The 18,075-nt window shown below is 55.3% G+C and overlaps 1 protein-coding gene across 1 annotated transcript in view; it reads left to right on the top strand.

The window, feature by feature from the left end:
- The window catches only part of Plxnd1 (plexin D1), a 40,244-nt gene extending 23,264 nt beyond the window's left edge, over positions 1 to 16,980 (top strand). Inside the window, exons 10-36 of the mRNA XM_031383043.1 lie at positions 1,583 to 1,672; positions 1,838 to 1,931; positions 2,355 to 2,509; positions 3,007 to 3,158; positions 3,732 to 3,831; positions 3,914 to 4,053; positions 4,283 to 4,450; positions 4,532 to 4,622; positions 4,781 to 5,038; positions 5,132 to 5,281; positions 5,798 to 5,912; positions 7,569 to 7,676; positions 7,749 to 7,861; positions 8,431 to 8,535; positions 8,913 to 9,043; positions 9,287 to 9,485; positions 11,042 to 11,188; positions 11,305 to 11,461; positions 11,866 to 11,969; positions 12,047 to 12,110; positions 12,565 to 12,599; positions 12,816 to 12,920; positions 13,199 to 13,362; positions 14,144 to 14,291; positions 15,045 to 15,185; positions 15,708 to 15,782; positions 15,942 to 16,980. Coding sequence (XP_031238903.1) covers positions 1,583 to 1,672; positions 1,838 to 1,931; positions 2,355 to 2,509; positions 3,007 to 3,158; positions 3,732 to 3,831; positions 3,914 to 4,053; positions 4,283 to 4,450; positions 4,532 to 4,622; positions 4,781 to 5,038; positions 5,132 to 5,281; positions 5,798 to 5,912; positions 7,569 to 7,676; positions 7,749 to 7,861; positions 8,431 to 8,535; positions 8,913 to 9,043; positions 9,287 to 9,485; positions 11,042 to 11,188; positions 11,305 to 11,461; positions 11,866 to 11,969; positions 12,047 to 12,110; positions 12,565 to 12,599; positions 12,816 to 12,920; positions 13,199 to 13,362; positions 14,144 to 14,291; positions 15,045 to 15,185; positions 15,708 to 15,782; positions 15,942 to 16,058 — 3,426 coding nt within the window. The 3' untranslated portion in view covers positions 16,059 to 16,980. The remainder of the gene's footprint in view (positions 1 to 1,582; positions 1,673 to 1,837; positions 1,932 to 2,354; positions 2,510 to 3,006; positions 3,159 to 3,731; positions 3,832 to 3,913; positions 4,054 to 4,282; positions 4,451 to 4,531; positions 4,623 to 4,780; positions 5,039 to 5,131; positions 5,282 to 5,797; positions 5,913 to 7,568; positions 7,677 to 7,748; positions 7,862 to 8,430; positions 8,536 to 8,912; positions 9,044 to 9,286; positions 9,486 to 11,041; positions 11,189 to 11,304; positions 11,462 to 11,865; positions 11,970 to 12,046; positions 12,111 to 12,564; positions 12,600 to 12,815; positions 12,921 to 13,198; positions 13,363 to 14,143; positions 14,292 to 15,044; positions 15,186 to 15,707; positions 15,783 to 15,941) is intronic.
- The last annotated feature ends 1,095 nt before the right edge of the window (positions 16,981 to 18,075 follow it).

The raw sequence follows: 18,075 nt of genomic DNA, 5'->3' as shown, positions 1-18,075 counted from the left end.
GTGCCAGGCATCTGGGATGTATCAGGGAGCCTCTATGGGGTAGGGGCTCTAGAGAGCCAGGGTAGAACTGCCTTCCGCCAAAAAACCTACCCTGCCAAGGCCTGGTGGTGGGTCACAGGAGCAGGGTGGGGAGGCTCTAGCCCCAGTTTGGCCCTGGCTGATTCTCTCCAGCTGTGTGGCACTCTTGGTGCATTCTCTACTTTTACCAGACACAGGAATCCCTGCCCTCCATGCTACCCAACCCCCAGTGTTGTCCACCCGCTCACCTCACCCTGACCATGTTTCTAAAGCACCGGGGGTCAGGACTGGAGCCCGGATACTGGGCAGCCCAGCTATAGGCTGTTCTGCCATGTGCTCAGGGAGGGGACCCACCTCTAGCTCTGCACACTGGGAACAGAACCAGCATTTGGCCCTGTCAGCAGCCTCTTTCCTGTTTTAGCTTCCGGCTAGGACCCCAGGAAGAAGAGATTGACCTGCTTTTTTTCCAGGGTGTCACATCTGCCAACAGCAAGGCATAAACAGGAAGTACTGGCGCACGGCTGCTAGGGGCTTGCTCTGACACATGAAATCCAAGTTTATCACTCAGTAAATATTTATTGATATGACTCTTGAGGGAGCAAGATGAGACTGAGGAATTAGGCCTAGCTTAACGTGTTAACGTTTATTGAGCACTTCCTGCAAGCACATATTAGACACCTGTGCATGTAAGCCTCTAAAACATAGGATGTTTACTTTGCCTAGAATACCTATTCACATATCTGCGTGAGGCCACACAGTGGACAAGTAAAGGTGGGATTTAAAGCTAGGTCTGTGTTGAACGCAAGCTTTCCACCAACTTCTGCTGGCCTTGGGAGTATAAGAAGTTCCCACAGTCTGCTAGGATCTTCACCAGTGGGCGAAACAACCTAAGCCAGCAAACGGGACATTTGACCAGCAGGGCAGGGCAGGCTTTGGGAGTAGAATAGTCCCTCAGCTCATCCCCTCACTGCTGGGGGCAGGATGGTGTGTGAGGTATCCTGACCCAAGGGGGCCTTGGGGACCCAGGGGCTCTGCAGTTGGATTTGGACACTGGTGGTTCTCACTGGTGGTAAAAAGGAGACCAGCCCAGGCAGAGGCCTGGCACATGCCACCTGGAGGTTGATGGGGTGCCTAGGGTTTACCTCTGCAGGGCAGAGACCAGGGACTCAGTCCAAGGGTCAGGCAAAGTCTCCTGGAGCTGGGGCATCGGGAACTGGTTTAGGCCACTAGTGCATCTCAGAAGCCTCTTAGACGACAGCCATCATTCCAAACACAGAGGTGACCCAGGTCCTCACGGCCCAGACACTGGGAACAGTCAGGACTTCCCATAGCACAATTGTGGACACAGGACAGCATGGTGAACCCGAGGAGAGACAACTCTGGAGTCAGTATCCATCAGGTTCTTGGGCAGCTTCTACCTGTGCTGTCAGTATCTGTGCAGTCCCTGGCTCTGGCAGCAAAAGCCCGGTGGAGTCCCTAGCCCACCCATCAGCGTAGAGCTGCCTCGTTCTGACGCAGGTGTGGGGAAGGGTGCTAGGAAGGCTCCTCTGCCCTGTGTCTGCAGGGTACGTCCCTCGAGTGCAGCTTTGGGCTGGAAGAGAGCTTTGAGGCTGTGTGGGCGAATGACTCGCTGGTCCGCTGCAACCAAGTAGTGGTAAGTGGTATGGCCCAGCAGAGCAGGAGAAACCCACTCGCTCTCCTTTCTCCTCATCTTGCCTGCTCCTGCCTTTTGATCCCCTCCCCCTGCTGTCCTCCATCCTGGTGACACCCTTGCCCCTTCGGGAGACAGATGCCACCCTTGCCCTTCCTCATTTCGCAGCTGCACACAACCCAGAAGAGCCAGGTGTTTCCACTGAGCCTGAAGCTGAAGGGGCCACCAGACAGATTCCTAGACAGCCCTAACCCCATGACAGGTGAGTGTCCCATTGATCCCATATGGCCAGTGGGTGGGGCCCAGCCTTTGGGGGCTCACTGGCAGCCACAAACACCATACCCCATAGGTGGCCAGCACTCACTGAGACATTCCAGCCATCCCCTCTGCTGTGGCCAGCCTCATACCAATGGCTATTGTAACCTCCAGAACCTTATTTCCCTCTCTGAACCATGTTGTCCCTAAGTCAAGTGAGGCCACACGCCTTTACCACAAGATTGAGCCAATCCCTATAAATCTTGTCCATAAAATGGGGGAGTCAGTAATCCCTCCACATAGGATCCCCATGAGGAGAAGGACTGTCGATGAAGCGGGACAGAGGGGGCCCAGACACAGGGCAGCATAGGTAGGAGCTGACCCCAGAGTCGCCTCGCCTCGGGCTCACCATGCTGTCCTGTGTCCACAGTTGTGGTCTACAATTGTGCTATGGGCAGCCCTGACTGTTCCCAGTGCCTGGGCCGTGAGGACCTGGGTCACCTCTGTGTTTGGAATGATGGCTGTCGACTGAGAGGGCCCCAGCAGCCACTCCCTGGCACCTGCCCAGCCCCGGAAATCCGAGCGGTAAGCACACAACACACTGTTCTTGGCTCATAGGTTACCTCCCGTGGCCAGTGTTTTAATGGAGCACAGACTCTGGGAGGTACAGGAGGCTGGGCTTTGATCCATTGATATTTCACAGCTACCCAGGAAACCTCTGACCTGGTGATAGTTGAGGATTTCAGCAACTCAGCAGCCTGATTTAGTTAGGGGGAAAAAAATTCTCAGGGAAGGATTTTTATTGGCTTAGTGTGGGTCAAGTGCCCACCCTTAGCCCAGTCAGCTTCTGGCTTAGATGCTGAATTCTGTGGTCAGGCATGGCCACCAGGAGCCATATGGCATCAGCCTTGGGACCCATGCAGCCCAACCACCAGTTGCCCCAGGCCTCTGCATACTCTGAGCCTCCATGTCCTCTGCTAAGCAGAGGGTCTGTGTGGCCCCACCTCCTGTGGTCACATGTGACGGTGAGAGAGACACCCAGGCCTCAGACCTTCTCTTGCCTTGCCCCCCCCCTCCGGCAGATTGAGCCTCTGAGTGGCCCCTTGGACGGTGGGACCTTGCTGACCATCCGTGGCAGGAACCTGGGCCGTCGGCTCAGTGACGTGGAGCATGGCGTGTGGATTGGCAGTGTGGCCTGTGAACCCCTGGCTGACAGATACACAGTTTCAGAGGAGTGAGTGTCAGGCATTGCCAACCTAATCCTTTCCCCCTATCCCTATCAGGGCACATTGCTTTGACTGGGCCTCCCCACTGTCTCTGCCTGGGCCACTCCTTTATCCTGCCAGCTCTCTGTTGCCTCCTCTGGGAAGCCCTCGGGTCTCTGCCCCCTGCCACATAAGCCGAGCTTTGATGAGAACCACTTGCTACTAGTAAAGTTGGGGGGGGCCTGATGGGGTATAGAGGTCAGGGTGCAACAGCTGCCCGTCAGGGGATGTCTGCAAGAAGGTAATTAGCTGGGCTTCCTGTTGGAAGGCTCTGGGCCAAGCTTGCAGATAAGGGCATCAGGTGGGCAGCCAAGCTAGCTGGGCAAACTGCCTGGTGATCAGAGACCATCTGAGCCTTGTCTCAGAGCCACTGATCTGGAGGATCAGCAGCGTGGCGTGCCTCTCTTGGCCAAACCTACAGTGACCATCTACGGAGAACACTGTTGGTGCAGCATTCTGGCCCCAGTGGGAATGGGAGGCAGAGGCCATGGGCAGATACAGGCACTGGCTCACCTTCTGCCCATATGCCTGCCCGCCTTCAGGATCGTGTGTGCAACAGGGCCCGCCCCAGGGGCCTTCTCAGACGTGGTAACCGTGAATGTCTCCAAGGAAGGCAGGTCCCGGGAACAGTTCTCCTATGTGGTAAGTAGGCCACCACCGCTCACCGTCCAGCTCAGTCTCCACAGGCCTGCAGCCAGAGCCGAATCCCTTTCCTTCTCCCCAGCTGCCCAGGGTCCACTTGCTGGAGCCTTCCATGGGCCCAAAGGCCGGGGGCACAAGGATCACGATTCACGGCAGTGACCTCAACGTGGGCTCCATGCTCCAGGTCCTGGTGAATGACACGGACCCCTGCACAGACCTTACGTAAGCCGTACCCACAGCCTGTCAGCTGAGCACACCTTGCTCTGTTCCTCCTTGGCTTGGGGTAGGTCTGGGAAGGAAGGAGCTGGGCCTAACCCAAGCCAGCACGTGGCAGTGGGAAGGGGAAACTATACAGAATGGGAGAACACAAGGCTGAGGCACCTGCAGTGGGTGAACAATGGGGAAGGGCCACACCCATGTCACCTGCTCACCACCCCTCCCCCCTCCACAGGCGCACGGCCACCAGCATCACCTGCACCGTGCCAGAGGGTACCCTGCCCTCTCCGGTGCCTGTGTGTGTGCGCTTCGAGAGTCGGGGCTGCGTACATGGAAACCTCACCTTCTGGTACATGCAGAACCCGGTCATCACAGCCATCAGCCCAGGCCGGAGCCCCGTCAGGTGAGAGCCAGAGCCGCCCATGCCCATGCTGTCTCACTGTCCAGGCTGCAGGGAGCCTGACAGGTCCTGCTGTTCCCTCAGTGGCGGCAGAACCATCACCGTGGCTGGCGAACGTTTCCATATGGTGCAAAACGTATCAATGGCTGTACACCACATTGGCCGGGAGCCCACGGTAAGGGGACCGGGTAAGGGAGGTGAGATGGTCCTGTGGAGCCAGAGTTCTGAAGTTCCTGCTTGTCTGCTCCACTTGCCTTCTCCATCTCTCTCTTGCCTTTACCCTCTCCCTTCACTTCTCCACTCCCGTGGCTTTATCGTACCCCATCCTTGCAGTTCTGCAAGGTTCTCAACTCCACGCTCATCACCTGCCCGTCTCCTGGAGCCCTGAGCAATGCTTCAGCGCCTGTAGACTTCTTCATCAATGGCCGGGCATATGCAGACGAGGCGGCAGAGGAGCTGCTGGACCCTGCAGAGGCACAGCGGGGCAGCCGGTTCCGCCTAGACTACCTCCCCAACCCACAGTTCTCCACAGCCAAGAGGGAGAAGTGGATCAAACATCACCCAGGAGAGCCGCTCACCCTTGTCATCCATGTGAGCACCTGACTGGGAGGGCGAGTAGCGAGAGGAGGGAGCAGCTGACCTGGGAACCCCACCCCCATCCCAGCATCCCATCTACACCCACAGAAGGAGCAAGACAGCCTGGGGCTGGAGAGCCACGAGTACCAAATCAAGATTGGCCAGGTGTCCTGCGACATCCAGATCATCTCAGACAGAGTCATCCACTGCTCAGTCAATGAGTCACTAGGCACAGCTGAAGGACAGCTGCCCATCACGGTGAGTGGGTGGGGCTCTGGGGGTGGGCCCAGCTTCTGGGTACAGAAATCGCTGAGTGTTTCACTATTCAATAACTCTGGCCAGCAAAGTAGAGCTTTGCATCCTTGACAGATGGAGAAACTGAGGCTCAAATCATTGGCTAATGCCAGAAGCTGTTAAACAGTTGTCTCCCCTGTGTTTTGGCGTCCCGCCTATAGTGTGGCCTGCTAGTCATTGCATAAAGTTATGGAGTAGAGCAGAGGCAGCCCAGAGGGTGGGGCCTTTCTGTACTACCTCTGCTGAGTCACCCCTCACCAGCTGCAGGACAGCATCTCTGAAAGCCCTCCCAGACTCAACCCTGTACTGAGTTGGCCTCTGCGCCAAACTCTAGATCACAGTCTGTCTGGCACTGCCTCGTTGACCAGGGGTCACTGTGGTCATCTGTGGTCTGTGAGGCTCAGAGCACACACCGGTGAGAAGAGCTGAGGCATAGCTCTGGCAAAGTCTGATGTGCTGCCCCACCCCCACTGTGCGCAGATCCAGGTGGGGAACTTCAACCAGACCATCGCCACACTGCAACTGGGGGGCAGCGAGACGGCCATTGTGGTGTCCATCGTCATTTGCAGTGTCCTGTTGCTGCTGTCTGTGGTTGGTAGGTGGCCTGCGCTTGGGAGAGTCAGGAGATCATATCTGAATCCCTCTGAGAGGGGCAGTGGGTAAGGGGTGGACACGGTTAGGACCCTGGGGAGGGACAGGTAGAAGGTGGCAGATATTGTTAGGGTCCTCTGTTCTCAGGCCATTGGCTTTGGATGCAAGGCGGAGGAATTTGGGGGCTACTGAAGACGTTTGTCCAGGGGAAATGATCCTGTGTGTTTAATGTACTCGATGTGGCATAAAGATAAGAGCTCCCCGACAGTGCTGGGGGGACAAAGGTACACTTGCCTCGGAAAATAACCTGTCATTTCCTAAAGTCCTTAGGTTAGGTGTAGATGGCCCAGTAAATCTTCCTACACCTGGGTATCTACTCCAGAGAAAGAAAACATGTCCACATAAAATCTCTTTCACACCTGTGAAAAATGTAGCAATATTACCTACATCAGCCAAGAGGTCACAAGAGCCCAATGGCCATCAAATGATAAGTGGGCAATTAGGATGTGGTATACCCATACAATGTCTTCAGCTACAGAAAAGAGTGAATTGCCAAAACATCCCACAGGCTAGATGGGCTTTGAAAACATGAACCGTGAAAGAGATAGACACAAAAGGATGCCCAGCAGTTTTTATTTAAAGTTTGCAGACTAGGCAAAGCCATAGAGACAAACCCATTTGTGGTCTTCTGAGTGAGGGAGGGAATGGGAGCAACTACCTACCGGGTAAGGATCTTCCTTGGACAGAAACACGTTCTAAAGTTCTGTGATGCTGATGGTCACATGGTATGTGGGTGAACTCAGACACCTGGCCTGTGCATGGATGGATTCTACAGTGTGTGCATTTGGAGGGCAGAGGTGTCGCACCTCGGTGTCTGTCATCTGTTTTTTGAGACAGGATCTCACACTGGAACCTGGAGCTCACCGATTTTACCTAGGCTTGCTGGCCAGCGAGCTCCAGGCATCCACCTGTCTCTCTTCCCAGCACTCAAATTACAGGCTTGTGCCATCATGCCCTGCTTCTTATGAGTCCTGGGGATTCCCAGGTTCTCAATTGTGTACTCCCCTGCTCCTGTGTTGTTTTAATTTAAATTGCCATGTTCAATATAAAAAAAGCTATGAGAGAAAACAGGAGGAAGAAGAACACTCTGGATGATTTGTTCCTAAAAATACTATTACATACATATACATATATGTATGTGTATATATATGTGTGTGTGTATATGTGGTGTATATTATATACACACTCATATATACATATATATATATGTATATACATATATACACACGTACATCAATGGATGCTACATCCCTCCCAAGAAAGGCAGGTACTATATACTGCCTTTGAGAAGTTTAACTCACAAGGTCCATCAGGGCAGAAGAGAAGTTGCCCATAATTCTTCTACCCAGAGAAAGCCCCCAGTGAGTGCCCCAAGAAATGTCATCAAGGGTTGTCCTGCTGGCTGGTCCTCAAGGCCTGTATTGTCAGGGAAGGACAGACAGGGGAAAGGCTAAGGACACCTGCTTGCCTCCTGCCCAGAGGCACTGAGGCCAGGGGGTAGAGCCTGTCCCTCCAGGCCTGTTAACCTGCCTACAGCAGGAGCCCACTGATGCCTTCTCATCGGTCCTGGGGACCTAAGCTGCTCCTCTGCTGCCCACAGCTCTGTTCGTCTTCTGCACCAAGAGCCGCCGTGCGGAGCGCTACTGGCAGAAGACCCTGCTGCAGATGGAAGAGATGGAGTCTCAGATCCGAGAAGAGATCCGCAAAGGTAAATGCCAGGGCTGGGTGGCGCTGCCCATGGCTGGGCAGGATCACTCACAGTCTCTGGTCTGCCCCACAGGCTTCGCAGAGCTGCAGACAGACATGACGGATCTCACCAAGGAGCTGAACCGCAGCCAGGGTATCCCCTTCTTGGAGTACAAGCACTTTGTGACTCGTACCTTCTTCCCCAAGGTACACACCCTCCCACGTGCACTGATCACCACAGGGAGTTTGGCTCAAAGCACCTTTCAGGGCCTGGTCTCCTGTCCACAGCCATCCTGGTTCCCTTTCTCCCCCACTCTCTTTCTCTGCTTACCTGATCCTCTGCTTTCAGTATGGAAAGCCGCTGTCCTGCCCTCTATGTTGACCTGCTCTACCCTCACTGAGGGAGCTGAACGGAGGGCCCAGGACTCTTCCTAGGTCCCTGCCAGACTTCTTGGTCTCCACATTTCCTTTTCCTCTTGGTGGTCCAGGATCATTGGGGCTGACTGTCCCCTGTGCAGTAGCCCAAGGAAACAACATGGCTCTACCATTTTAAGGGCCCCACCCCCAGCTTTTCTCAACCTCAGAACATAGCAGCTTGCCTGCCTCAGTCTCCCCTGCCACATGCTCAGTGGCCCTTGTTCACCCCTGAGCCTCGGGTCCCTTGCTAGGCGACACCATGGTCTGTGCCCCTCTAGGGCCCTGCCACACTCCTCCATATGTGGCGACTCCAGGTGCCGGGCAATCTGCAGTGCTACAACAGTGGTTTCTCTCCGCAGTGCTCTTCCCTCTATGAAGAGCGGTATGTGCTGCCCTCGAAGACCCTCAACTCCCAAGGTGGCTCCCCGCCACAGGAAACCCACCCACTGCTGGGAGAGTGGAATGTGAGTGTCCTGGCCCCAAAGGCTTCCACACATGCTGTGATCTGAATCACTAGAAGGCAGTTAGCTTCCCTTATAATTCATTCAGTAGGTCAGGGTGCTGCTCTTCCCCCACAGACCCGGCAGAGAGCACAGGCACATGATCTCACCACTGGTTATGGATAGAAAGTGGTGCAGAGTGGATATGGGGGTTCCCTGCCACCGTTCCTGTGGCCTTTTGTCACTCTGCTGCTCCGCTGGCTCTCCAGCAGGAGAGGTTAAGTGGGTCCGCATTGTGGCAGATAGTGAACGCCCTGTTCCATGAGGCAGCTACGCAGCCAGCATGGGCACTGGGGCCTCCTGAGACACAAACCATCCGGTGTTTCCTTCTACTTCCACAGATTCCTGAACACTGTCGGCCCAGCATGGAGGAGGGGATCAGCCTGTTCTCCTCCCTGCTCAACAACAAGCACTTCCTCATCGTCTTCGTTCATGCTCTGGAGCAGCAGAAGGACTTTGCCGTGCGTGACAGGTTAGACTGAGAGAGACACAGGAACACGGGTCCCCAGCTGTCACCCACTGAAGTCACGCTGCAGGCTCTAGGACACCCCCCACTCCCCACCCCCAGGCATCCTCATTGCCCACATAGGCTCCCGATGGAGGCAGAGTCCTCTGGCCGTCTGTAGGAACCGCCGGGGAAGGCCACCTCTGCTCCAGCGGGGGGGGGGGGGGGGGGGGGGGGGACAGCTCAGCCTCACTGACACTGTGCCTGCAGGTGCAGCCTGGCATCCCTGCTGACCATTGCACTGCATGGCAAGCTGGAGTACTATACAAGCATCATGAAGGAGCTGCTAGTGGATCTCATAGATGCCTCGGCGGCCAAGAACCCCAAGCTCATGTTGCGACGCACCGAGTCTGTGGTAGAAAAGATGCTTACCAACTGGATGTCCATCTGCATGTATGGCTGCCTGAGGGTGAGGCCCCTCTCTGCCCAGAAGCCCCCCCGACTGGAAAACCTAATTTCATTAAGGCCTGTGCTTTAGGGAGGGAGTCACATCTTGACAGTGGGACCCCTTTGGACAGGTAGGAAAACTGAAATTTGGAGATCTGGCTAGCTGGCTGCAGGGGCACACAGCATTTCCAGGGCACACTGGAGGCTGGCTGGGTCTTGTCCTGTAACCTTAGTCCTCAAGTTCCTGGGGGGGGGGGGCTTTGGAAGAGCATCAGGTCTCTGCTGTCCTGAATTCTCCTCAGGGGAGGGACACAGGAGCAAAACCTCAATAGAACCAATAGAACAGAGTTTGGTCCAATCTGGCTGATGGTTGGTTGGAAAAAGCCAAGAGATTTCCTGGAGCAGGTGACTCACCCTGAGCCCCAAGGGAACAGTGTAAAGGAGACAAGGGTTCAGAGCTAACAAGGCTGTCCAGATGTAGGGTACATTGTTGGCAAAGATCAGGACAGGAGATATCACAGAGTTTTCAGCAGCCCGGGCCTCTCTCTGGAGTTAGGCCAGTCAGGAGGACATCACAAAGCACAACTCAAGGGCCTGACCTATAGTGGCGGAGGGTCCAGCAGTCACTTAGGAATCCTCTGAGAAAGGCAGAGGCCTGGTATAGGACCCAGAACCATAGGAATCCTCTGAGAAAGGCAGAGGCCTGGGATAGGACCCAGAACCAGAGCCTTAACTGTTCTGGGTTTGTGACTGGTCTTCGCTGCAATCTGGCTATGTGGTTCTGGGCAAGTTGAGAGACGGACTGAGAGTAGAAAAGAAACGGAGATCTTTGGAGAGAAGCCACGTTCTGAGTTATCAGGGGCCACAGGGACCACTGTAGACTCTGGGCCCAGGTTTCTCAGCCACTGTGGGTGACCTCAGCCTGGCCTTCTCCTGCCAGACAATAGGGTGCTGGTGACTCCAGGCTGGGCCACTACAGCAGGAAGCAGGGCGGGCAGCCGCCTTGACACTGCTGCCAAAGCAGCCTGATGTTATTACCAACTGAATTTTTCCTCCCAACCAATTCACCATGGGTCGTTCCGTAACCCCATCCACCGAACAGCTGGGCACTACTCTAGAGTGGTGGGGAGGGCTAGCTTGGGGATGCAGTGATGGCAGTGGACATGGCAGGAGGTGGGATGTGAAGCCTGAATGGGCCAACACTCCATAGAGGCATCCATCTTGGGTTTCCTGGAAGCTTCATCTCGGGCCTGCTTCCACTCAGCTATACCTCGGCAGGCTCCAACTTTGTAGAAAGGCTCTGTCTCAGGCATAGGAGTCCATGGGTCAAGTCCCACGTGACTTGTTCCTTCTGTGCATTTCTGTGCAGTGTACTTGCCCTCTCTGAGCTTCAGTGACAAGGGCTGGTCCCTGGGTGTGTGGCTGGGAGGCAGTGGAGGCACCCTAGAGTCGGTGTGTGTGTCAGCCTCTGTAGGAGGGAGTATGGGGGACACCAGCAGGCCAGAGCTTGGAGGCTGGAACCCAGAGGGGGAGAGTGGTGAGACGAGGTCCTGACCCCTGACTCCCTGATGCTCACAGGAAACAGTAGGTGAACCGTTCTTCCTGCTGTTATGCGCCATCAAGCAGCAGATCAACAAAGGTTCCATCGACGCCATCACAGGCAAGGCCCGCTACACACTCAATGAGGAGTGGCTGCTGAGGGAGAACATTGAGGCCAAGCCCCGGGTGAGCCAGGGACAGGGCACGTAGTGGGAGGGTGCTCTTAGCTGGGCCATCCCGGCCTCCCCAGCTGGATCACCAGGCCTTATGGTGACAGTGCTTCTACCCCCTCTCTTGTGCAGAACCTGAACGTGTCCTTCCAGGGCTGTGGTATGGACTCGCTGAGCGTGCGGGCCATGGACACCGACACACTGACGCAGGTGAAGGAGAAGATCCTGGAAGCCTTCTGCAAGAATGTACCCTACTCACAGTGGCCGCGGGCGGAGGACGTGGACCTCGGTGGGCAAGGGCGGGCACCGTGCCTGGCAGCTGGCTGCTGCAGCCTCTTTCCCTGTGTTAGTCAAGGCCCCCGGATTCCCCATGAGGAAGAAACCCTTGTTCTGCCGCTGTGGGCAACAGCAAAAAGCAATCAAGAAAAGCTTCTCAGGGCTCGGGGGCGGGAGGTTGGGTTTTGAAGGATGTGTAGGAGTTTTGGTCAGATGGTTTACGAGAAACCGTTCCTAAAGTTCACCCTGAACCAGACCCTGCCCTGTACTCCGGACTGTTGGGGAGAATAGCTGGGCTCCCAGAGGGGCTTGCTTCTGATTCTAGGAGAATGAGAAGTTTCTTTTGCTGTGGCCCAGGCTAGTGGCTGGCCCTGAGGCCACCTCTTTCGTAGTAGTAATGCCCCTTTTCTCCTCCAGAATGGTTTGCCTCAAGCACCCAGAGCTACGTCCTCCGGGACCTGGATGACACGTCAGTGGTGGAGGATGGCCGTAAAAAACTGAACACACTGGCCCACTACAAGGTGACTAAACTGACCCAGCCACCCTACCACTCTCCTCTAACCTCAGACCTCTTACCTCATCACCTCTCCTCCGTCAGATACCTGAGGGCGCCTCCCTAGCCATGAGCCTCACAGACAAGAAGGACAATACCCTGGGCCGAGGTATGGCTTGTAGCTGGGGAGGTGATCCAGGCATGGTGTGAGGGAGCTCCCTTCTTGGGCCCTTTCTGAGCTGTGCTAGGGGCAACTGAGGTTTTGAAAGGGGGTCCCCACCTCCCTGCTGCTAGGGCAAAGCCGATTGCTTCCAGCAACTACAGTAAGGCCACAGGAGGGCATGTGCCCTTCTGAGAGGCCTGGGCCATGGCCAGGTTTGAGCTAGTTGCATGACCCCTGGGTTCCAGGCCACACCCCTGCCTCTAACTGTAGACCATGTCCTTACAGGCCCTAGACCCAGATCCATGGGGGTCCCAGGAACCATCTTGAAGCAGAAAGCCAGATCTTAGCTCTCCCCTGAGTCTTCCCTTCTCATCCCCCACCCCCACCCCCCCGCCTCCTGCCGCCTCTGGTTACCTTCCCCACCCCCCTCATTTGTTTATCCTGTGTTTCCCTTTTGCAGTGAAAGACTTGGACACAGAAAAGTATTTCCATTTGGTGAGTGCCCAGCCTCGGGCCCTGGGGAGCAGGCTTTGCTGGGCGGGGCTTTGGCGGTCTGCCTCCCCGAGCCTCCAGGAAAGTGCTCCTAGACACTGGGAGAAGCCAGAGTGGGTGAGAGAACAGGGGTGGGCCTGGTGCCGGGTAGCACAGGGCAGACTTCCATAGGAGGACCAAGGAGGGTGCCATTGGGGACCAACCCTGCCCATCTTGCAGGTGCTGCCTACGGATGAGCTGGTAGAGCCTAAGAAATCTCACCGGCAGAGCCACCGCAAGAAGGTGTTACCAGAGATCTACCTGACCCGCCTGCTGTCCACCAAGGTGTGCCCAGCCTCCATGTCCACCCTGTAGGGACTTAAAGGGGGCCCTGTGCTCCAAGGAGAAGTCTGTGTGTTCATCCCACCACCCAGTAGGCAGCAGAGGACCCAGGGGTACCCGCCTGGCCTCAGTTCACAAGACGCCACATTCTGAGCCCCACCTCCCTGTCAAACCCAGGTCCTCCACGCCCCTCCAAGAAAGCATCACTGGCAACTCAGTCAAGAATCTTGAGGCTCAGAGATGTTCCGAGGCTGGGTTAATGTCACACCTCTCCCCTGCAGGGCACGCTGCAGAAGTTCCTTGATGACCTGTTCAAGGCCATCCTGAGTATCCGAGAGGACAAGCCCCCGCTGGCTGTCAAGTACTTCTTCGACTTCCTAGAGGAACAGGCAGAGAAGAGAGGCATCTCCGACCCTGACACCCTGCACATCTGGAAGACCAACAGGTGGTGGCTGGGGGTTGGGGGTGCACTGGAGGGGGTGGGCCACCAATGGGGTTAGGGCACCAGTGGTACGATGGCATCAGGGCAGCCAAGGCAGAGCCTGGCCTGAATGCTTCCTGTCTAGAGTCAGCTCCTACGTGGCCATTTCCCCACTGTGTGGTCTCCGGTGAGAGACTTAGCTAGCAGTGCTGCAGTTTCTCCTCTGTGAAACCAGACAGCATCGTATGAGCTTGCCTTTGCCCCATAGAGAGAGAAACGAATGCCCGTAGAGCAGCAGTCGTCCAGGCCGAGGGCACACACTGGGAAGTGGCAGTGCACGTTGGCTGTGACTCCCACGCCTAATTCGTAGCTTCCTTTGAGGCCCATCTTAGCTTTCTGGGGTCACATACTACCCCACCAAGAAGGTCCTAAAACTCTTAGCCTGGCCCTCAGAGAAATGCCTGTCCAAATTCAGTTGTAGATTCTCTCTGCTGGGGTGGGGCTCGGAGGGTTGCCCCCAACCCTCTCTGGCCTCCTGAGGATAGTCAGCCCTGCCTCCTTCGTGCAAGTCTGAGTGGGGGAGGAGTGTGGATGCAGGCAGCAGGGTGGGGGCTTCTAATGAGAACCAGGAGTCTAGTGTGTGTGCGTGTGAAAGGGTGGAAGGCTCTCTGGGGTGAGGGTTGGCCCCTAGCTGGCAGGGGAAGGACCGCATACCCAGAGGCTGCAGGGGCTGTGAGGATCAGCATTGTCTACCTCCCCAGCCCTCCACTGAGCTCCTGCTCCCCCACTGTCCCTGCCCCCACAGCCTTCCCCTCCGCTTCTGGGTGAACATCTTAAAAAATCCCCAGTTTGTCTTCGACATAGAGAAGACAGACCACATCGATGCCTGCCTGTCTGTCATCGCGCAGGCCTTCATCGATGCCTGCTCCATCTCTGACCTGCAGCTTGGCAAGGTTAGCTGTTCTAGCTCCTCCTGAGTGGGAGGGCGGGGGTGGTGCCTGAACTCTACAAGAGTTATTCAAGATGGGCAGAGAGCAGATGGCAGGCCAGAGGGAGCTGCACAGGCCCCACAGCCAAGGACAGAGGACATGCTGGTTCAGTGGCTAGAAGCCATAAAGGTCTTCTAAGAAGAGAGGTGACCTAGGTAGCCCAGAACTCCAAGGCCATGAGCACCCATGGGGTCACAGAGCTAGGCTGGCACTGTGGGGAGAGGGCAGGGCTCAGGAGTCTAGCCCACAAGGGGAAAGAAATGTCACCGCTTCACACATGCATTCCCGTGACAACAGAGAGCTGCCAGCATACGTCTTACCACATGGTGCTTTTGGGGTGTTGGAAGTGCAGGGTGGGAACCATTCCCGCAGCCAGGAACCGGCTTCCAACCCTCTCAGCCACCAAATCCTATCACCCTAATAAGGGAGTAAACAAGACTGGCTGCAGGCTGCGTGCAGTGGAGGACTGCTGGCACACAGCCTAGGAGCTCTTCCCATCAAATGAAAGTCCCCATGTGGGTCACCATCCTGACAGCCCCAGCATCGTGGGGCAGGGCCTCCATGGAAGAGGGAGGGAGGGAGAGAGGGAAGGAGGCAAGGAGGAGGGCCAGAAGAGACTAATGGGGGTTGAGGATCCACCAAGGTCCTCTAGGTGGCAGTGGGGACAAGTCCCATCTTTGGGTGGCTGACCTAAACTTCCGGGGTCTCCCTGCCCAGGACTCACCCACCAACAAGCTTCTATATGCGAAGGAGATCCCCGAGTACCGGAAGATTGTACAGCGGTATTACAAACAGATCCAGGACATGACGCCACTCAGTGAGCAGGAAATGAACGCACACCTGGCTGAGGAGTCTCGGGTAGGTGGCCTTTGGGGCCTAGGCCAGTAGATAGTAATGATATCCTTGGCCTTGATGGGAGGCCAAAGCCAGCACCATTAGGATGTGGCAGGAGGGCAGTAGGAATTTTGAGGCAGTCTGTTTCCCACCTCTGCCTGCACCTTCATTACAGTGCATTTTCTAAAGTCCAAGGATGAGGCGGAGTGTGCTCCTGAAGATGTGAGAGGTTAGAATCCTGGATCCAGGAAGCCAGTGTGTCCCCATGTCTCAGGGGCCTAAATGTATTCTATCAGCAGGCTGTGGGAGTGAGCAGGCTGGGTCCTCATCTGTAGGATTAAACCTCCCCTTTTGCTGGTTGGTGGTGGCACACATCTTTAATGCCAGCACTTAGGAGGTAGAAGTGGGTGGATCTCCAAGTCCGGGGCCAACCTGATGGACAGAGCAAGTTTCAGGACAGCCGGGGCTATGCAGAGAAACCCTGCCTCAAACAGACAAACAAACAAACAAAAACACCTCCCCTTTCTTCTTGTGCCACCTTTATAGAAATACCAGAATGAGTTCAACACAAACGTGGCCATGGCTGAGATCTATAAATATGCTAAGAGGTATCGCCCACAGGTGAGCTCCCCCTCCCAGGATTTGCCTGTTTCAGCCCCTAACAATGAATTTCCTGCTTTATATTTGTCTGGTGTGTGTTGGCACTTTGATGAGGTTGCTAGCGGGTGGCCTCCCAGGCTCTCAGGTACAGCACAACTGACTCACTGCAACTCCCCTCAGATCATGGCTGCCCTGGAGGCCAACCCCACTGCCCGTAGGACCCAGCTACAGCACAAGTTTGAACAGGTGGTGGCTCTGATGGAAAACAATATCTATGAATGTTACAGCGAGGCCTGATGCAGAAGAGTGACCAGGAGCTACTACCAGGGAGACGGCGTGCAGGCCGCTTGGGCCTCCATTTGGTTTCTTCCCCACAGCTCTCTCTTGGGCTGGGAATTGACAAAGAAGAGCCTGCTGGGCTAGGAGGGGGGGACACTGGCCTCTTAGTATCCAGCTGCAGAGCTCTTGGCCTTGTCCCCTGGGGGCATCTCTGTCCCCTTCTGCTCTGGGATGAAGGCCTTGAATATCGATCGTTGCCTATCCCTGATAAGACTTTCCCTGCCAATCAGGACAGCCTGGACCATGCCTGCCCGTTCACTGTTTCAGGCTGCCCAGCACACGTTGGGAGAGGTGGCCATATCCCAGAACACTACCTCATCCACCTGGCAGAGGGGATTTCTGCTTCAGCCACCAAGCAATTGTCTATGTCCTTCATCCAGAGGGGGCCCTGGCTACCAACAGTTCCAAGCAGGGTCAGCTGTTTGCTGTCCCATCGGCCAGTGGCAGCGTGGGCGGTGCCCATTGCCCACAGACTGGTGGAAAGAGGGGGACAGGCTGGGGGTTCCTGGTCCCCAGGAAAGAGAGGATGGTGAGGATGCAGGGCTGTAGCTGGACTACTCAATCTTCCTGGAAGTGTTTCTAAGAGCACCACTTTTTTGTTTTTTTGTTTTTTAAGAAAAAAAAAAACTTTTATATATTAAAACAAAAACTTATGCACCAACTGTGAATAGCTGCCGCTTGTGCAGATGCCCAGGGGCTCCCGGTGACACACTGGAAATGACTGTTCCAGGGGACAGAAAATACTCATCTGTCCCCAGCACAGGCCACCACCCCGCCATAGCTGCTGGGACTGGCTCACAGCCCAAGGGGGCTGGGCTGGAGGGGAAGGCTGGGACTCTCTGGAACATTCTTTATAATAAAAGCCTGCCGGGAAAACCGACTGTGGGCTTCAGCCTTTGTCCTGAGATGGCCAAGGAGGGGAGCTGGGGCTATCTCTTCATCCCGTTTATGGCAGAGAGGAAGTACAGAACCTGGCCTAACATCCTGCCTTGGACACGGCCTAAGGGAAGACCTCTCCCTCATACCTGCCAGGAGTTTGTGGCTGCACCCTGTGGACACACATCCCACAGACAGTCCTGACACCTAGGAGGATGTCAGCACCTCATGTACTTCCAAGTGGGTGCCCCTCACAAATGTGCTATGTGGAGCATGGAAGCCAGAGCCCTGTGCTGTCTTAAGCATACACTCTCCACTGAGCCACACCCAGCCCCCACACCCTTGTCTTTATTCAAACCTAAGAGAAGCAGACATTTTGTCCTCATTTTGCAGATGGTGTCAAGGGGACTAAAAGGGTTCAAGAGGTAACACAGCCAAGAAGGACAAAATGGGAACCAGACAGCTGGGTCCCCTTCTCTCAGCCCAAGTTCCTCCAGGCAAGTCTCTGCCTCCAAAATGGAAGGGATTCCAAACTGACCATACTCTCACCCCCAGATCTCTTATGTAATCTTAAGACATACACCCCATGTTTCAGACAAGGAAATTCAGTTTCTCCGAGGCCAGCACACTTCTCACAGCGAGTCAGCACCTGACCTGGGGTGACACCCACTGTCCCTGCCTGGGGGCCCAGTTTCTCAAGGCTGAATCAGCGAGGTTCTCCCCAGAAGCAGGATGTGGCAGAGACAGCCTGAATGACAGCCATTCACATGTGTCCCCTCAAGGAAAGTCCCTATTGTGTTGGCCAAAGGTGAGCCAGGACCAAAATTCCCAACAGCAGAATCCAAGACCCAACCTAGAATTTACCAGCTCAAAAAAAAAGTGAACAACCTCTTACTCCAAAAATAGCTTTCTCTTGTGCGGGCTGCAGGCGGAGAAACCATCGTCATCTCTCAGATCTCTGCTGCCGAGGCTCCTTATTAAGGAGCAGATTTGATAATTTCAATTATTGGCAGATTTGATGGTTTGGATTTTTTTTCCTCGATGAGGTGTGAATCCAGAATGGATTCACAAAACCCTGAAAAATCCAACTGCAAAAAAA

The sequence above is a fragment of the Mastomys coucha genome, unplaced genomic scaffold (genome assembly GCF_008632895.1).
Source record: "Mastomys coucha isolate ucsf_1 unplaced genomic scaffold, UCSF_Mcou_1 pScaffold20, whole genome shotgun sequence".
Classification (NCBI taxonomy): Eukaryota; Metazoa; Chordata; class Mammalia; order Rodentia; family Muridae; genus Mastomys; species Mastomys coucha.
The sequence above is the reverse complement of the archived record's forward strand: the minus strand, read 5'-3'. Positions and strand labels throughout refer to the sequence as shown.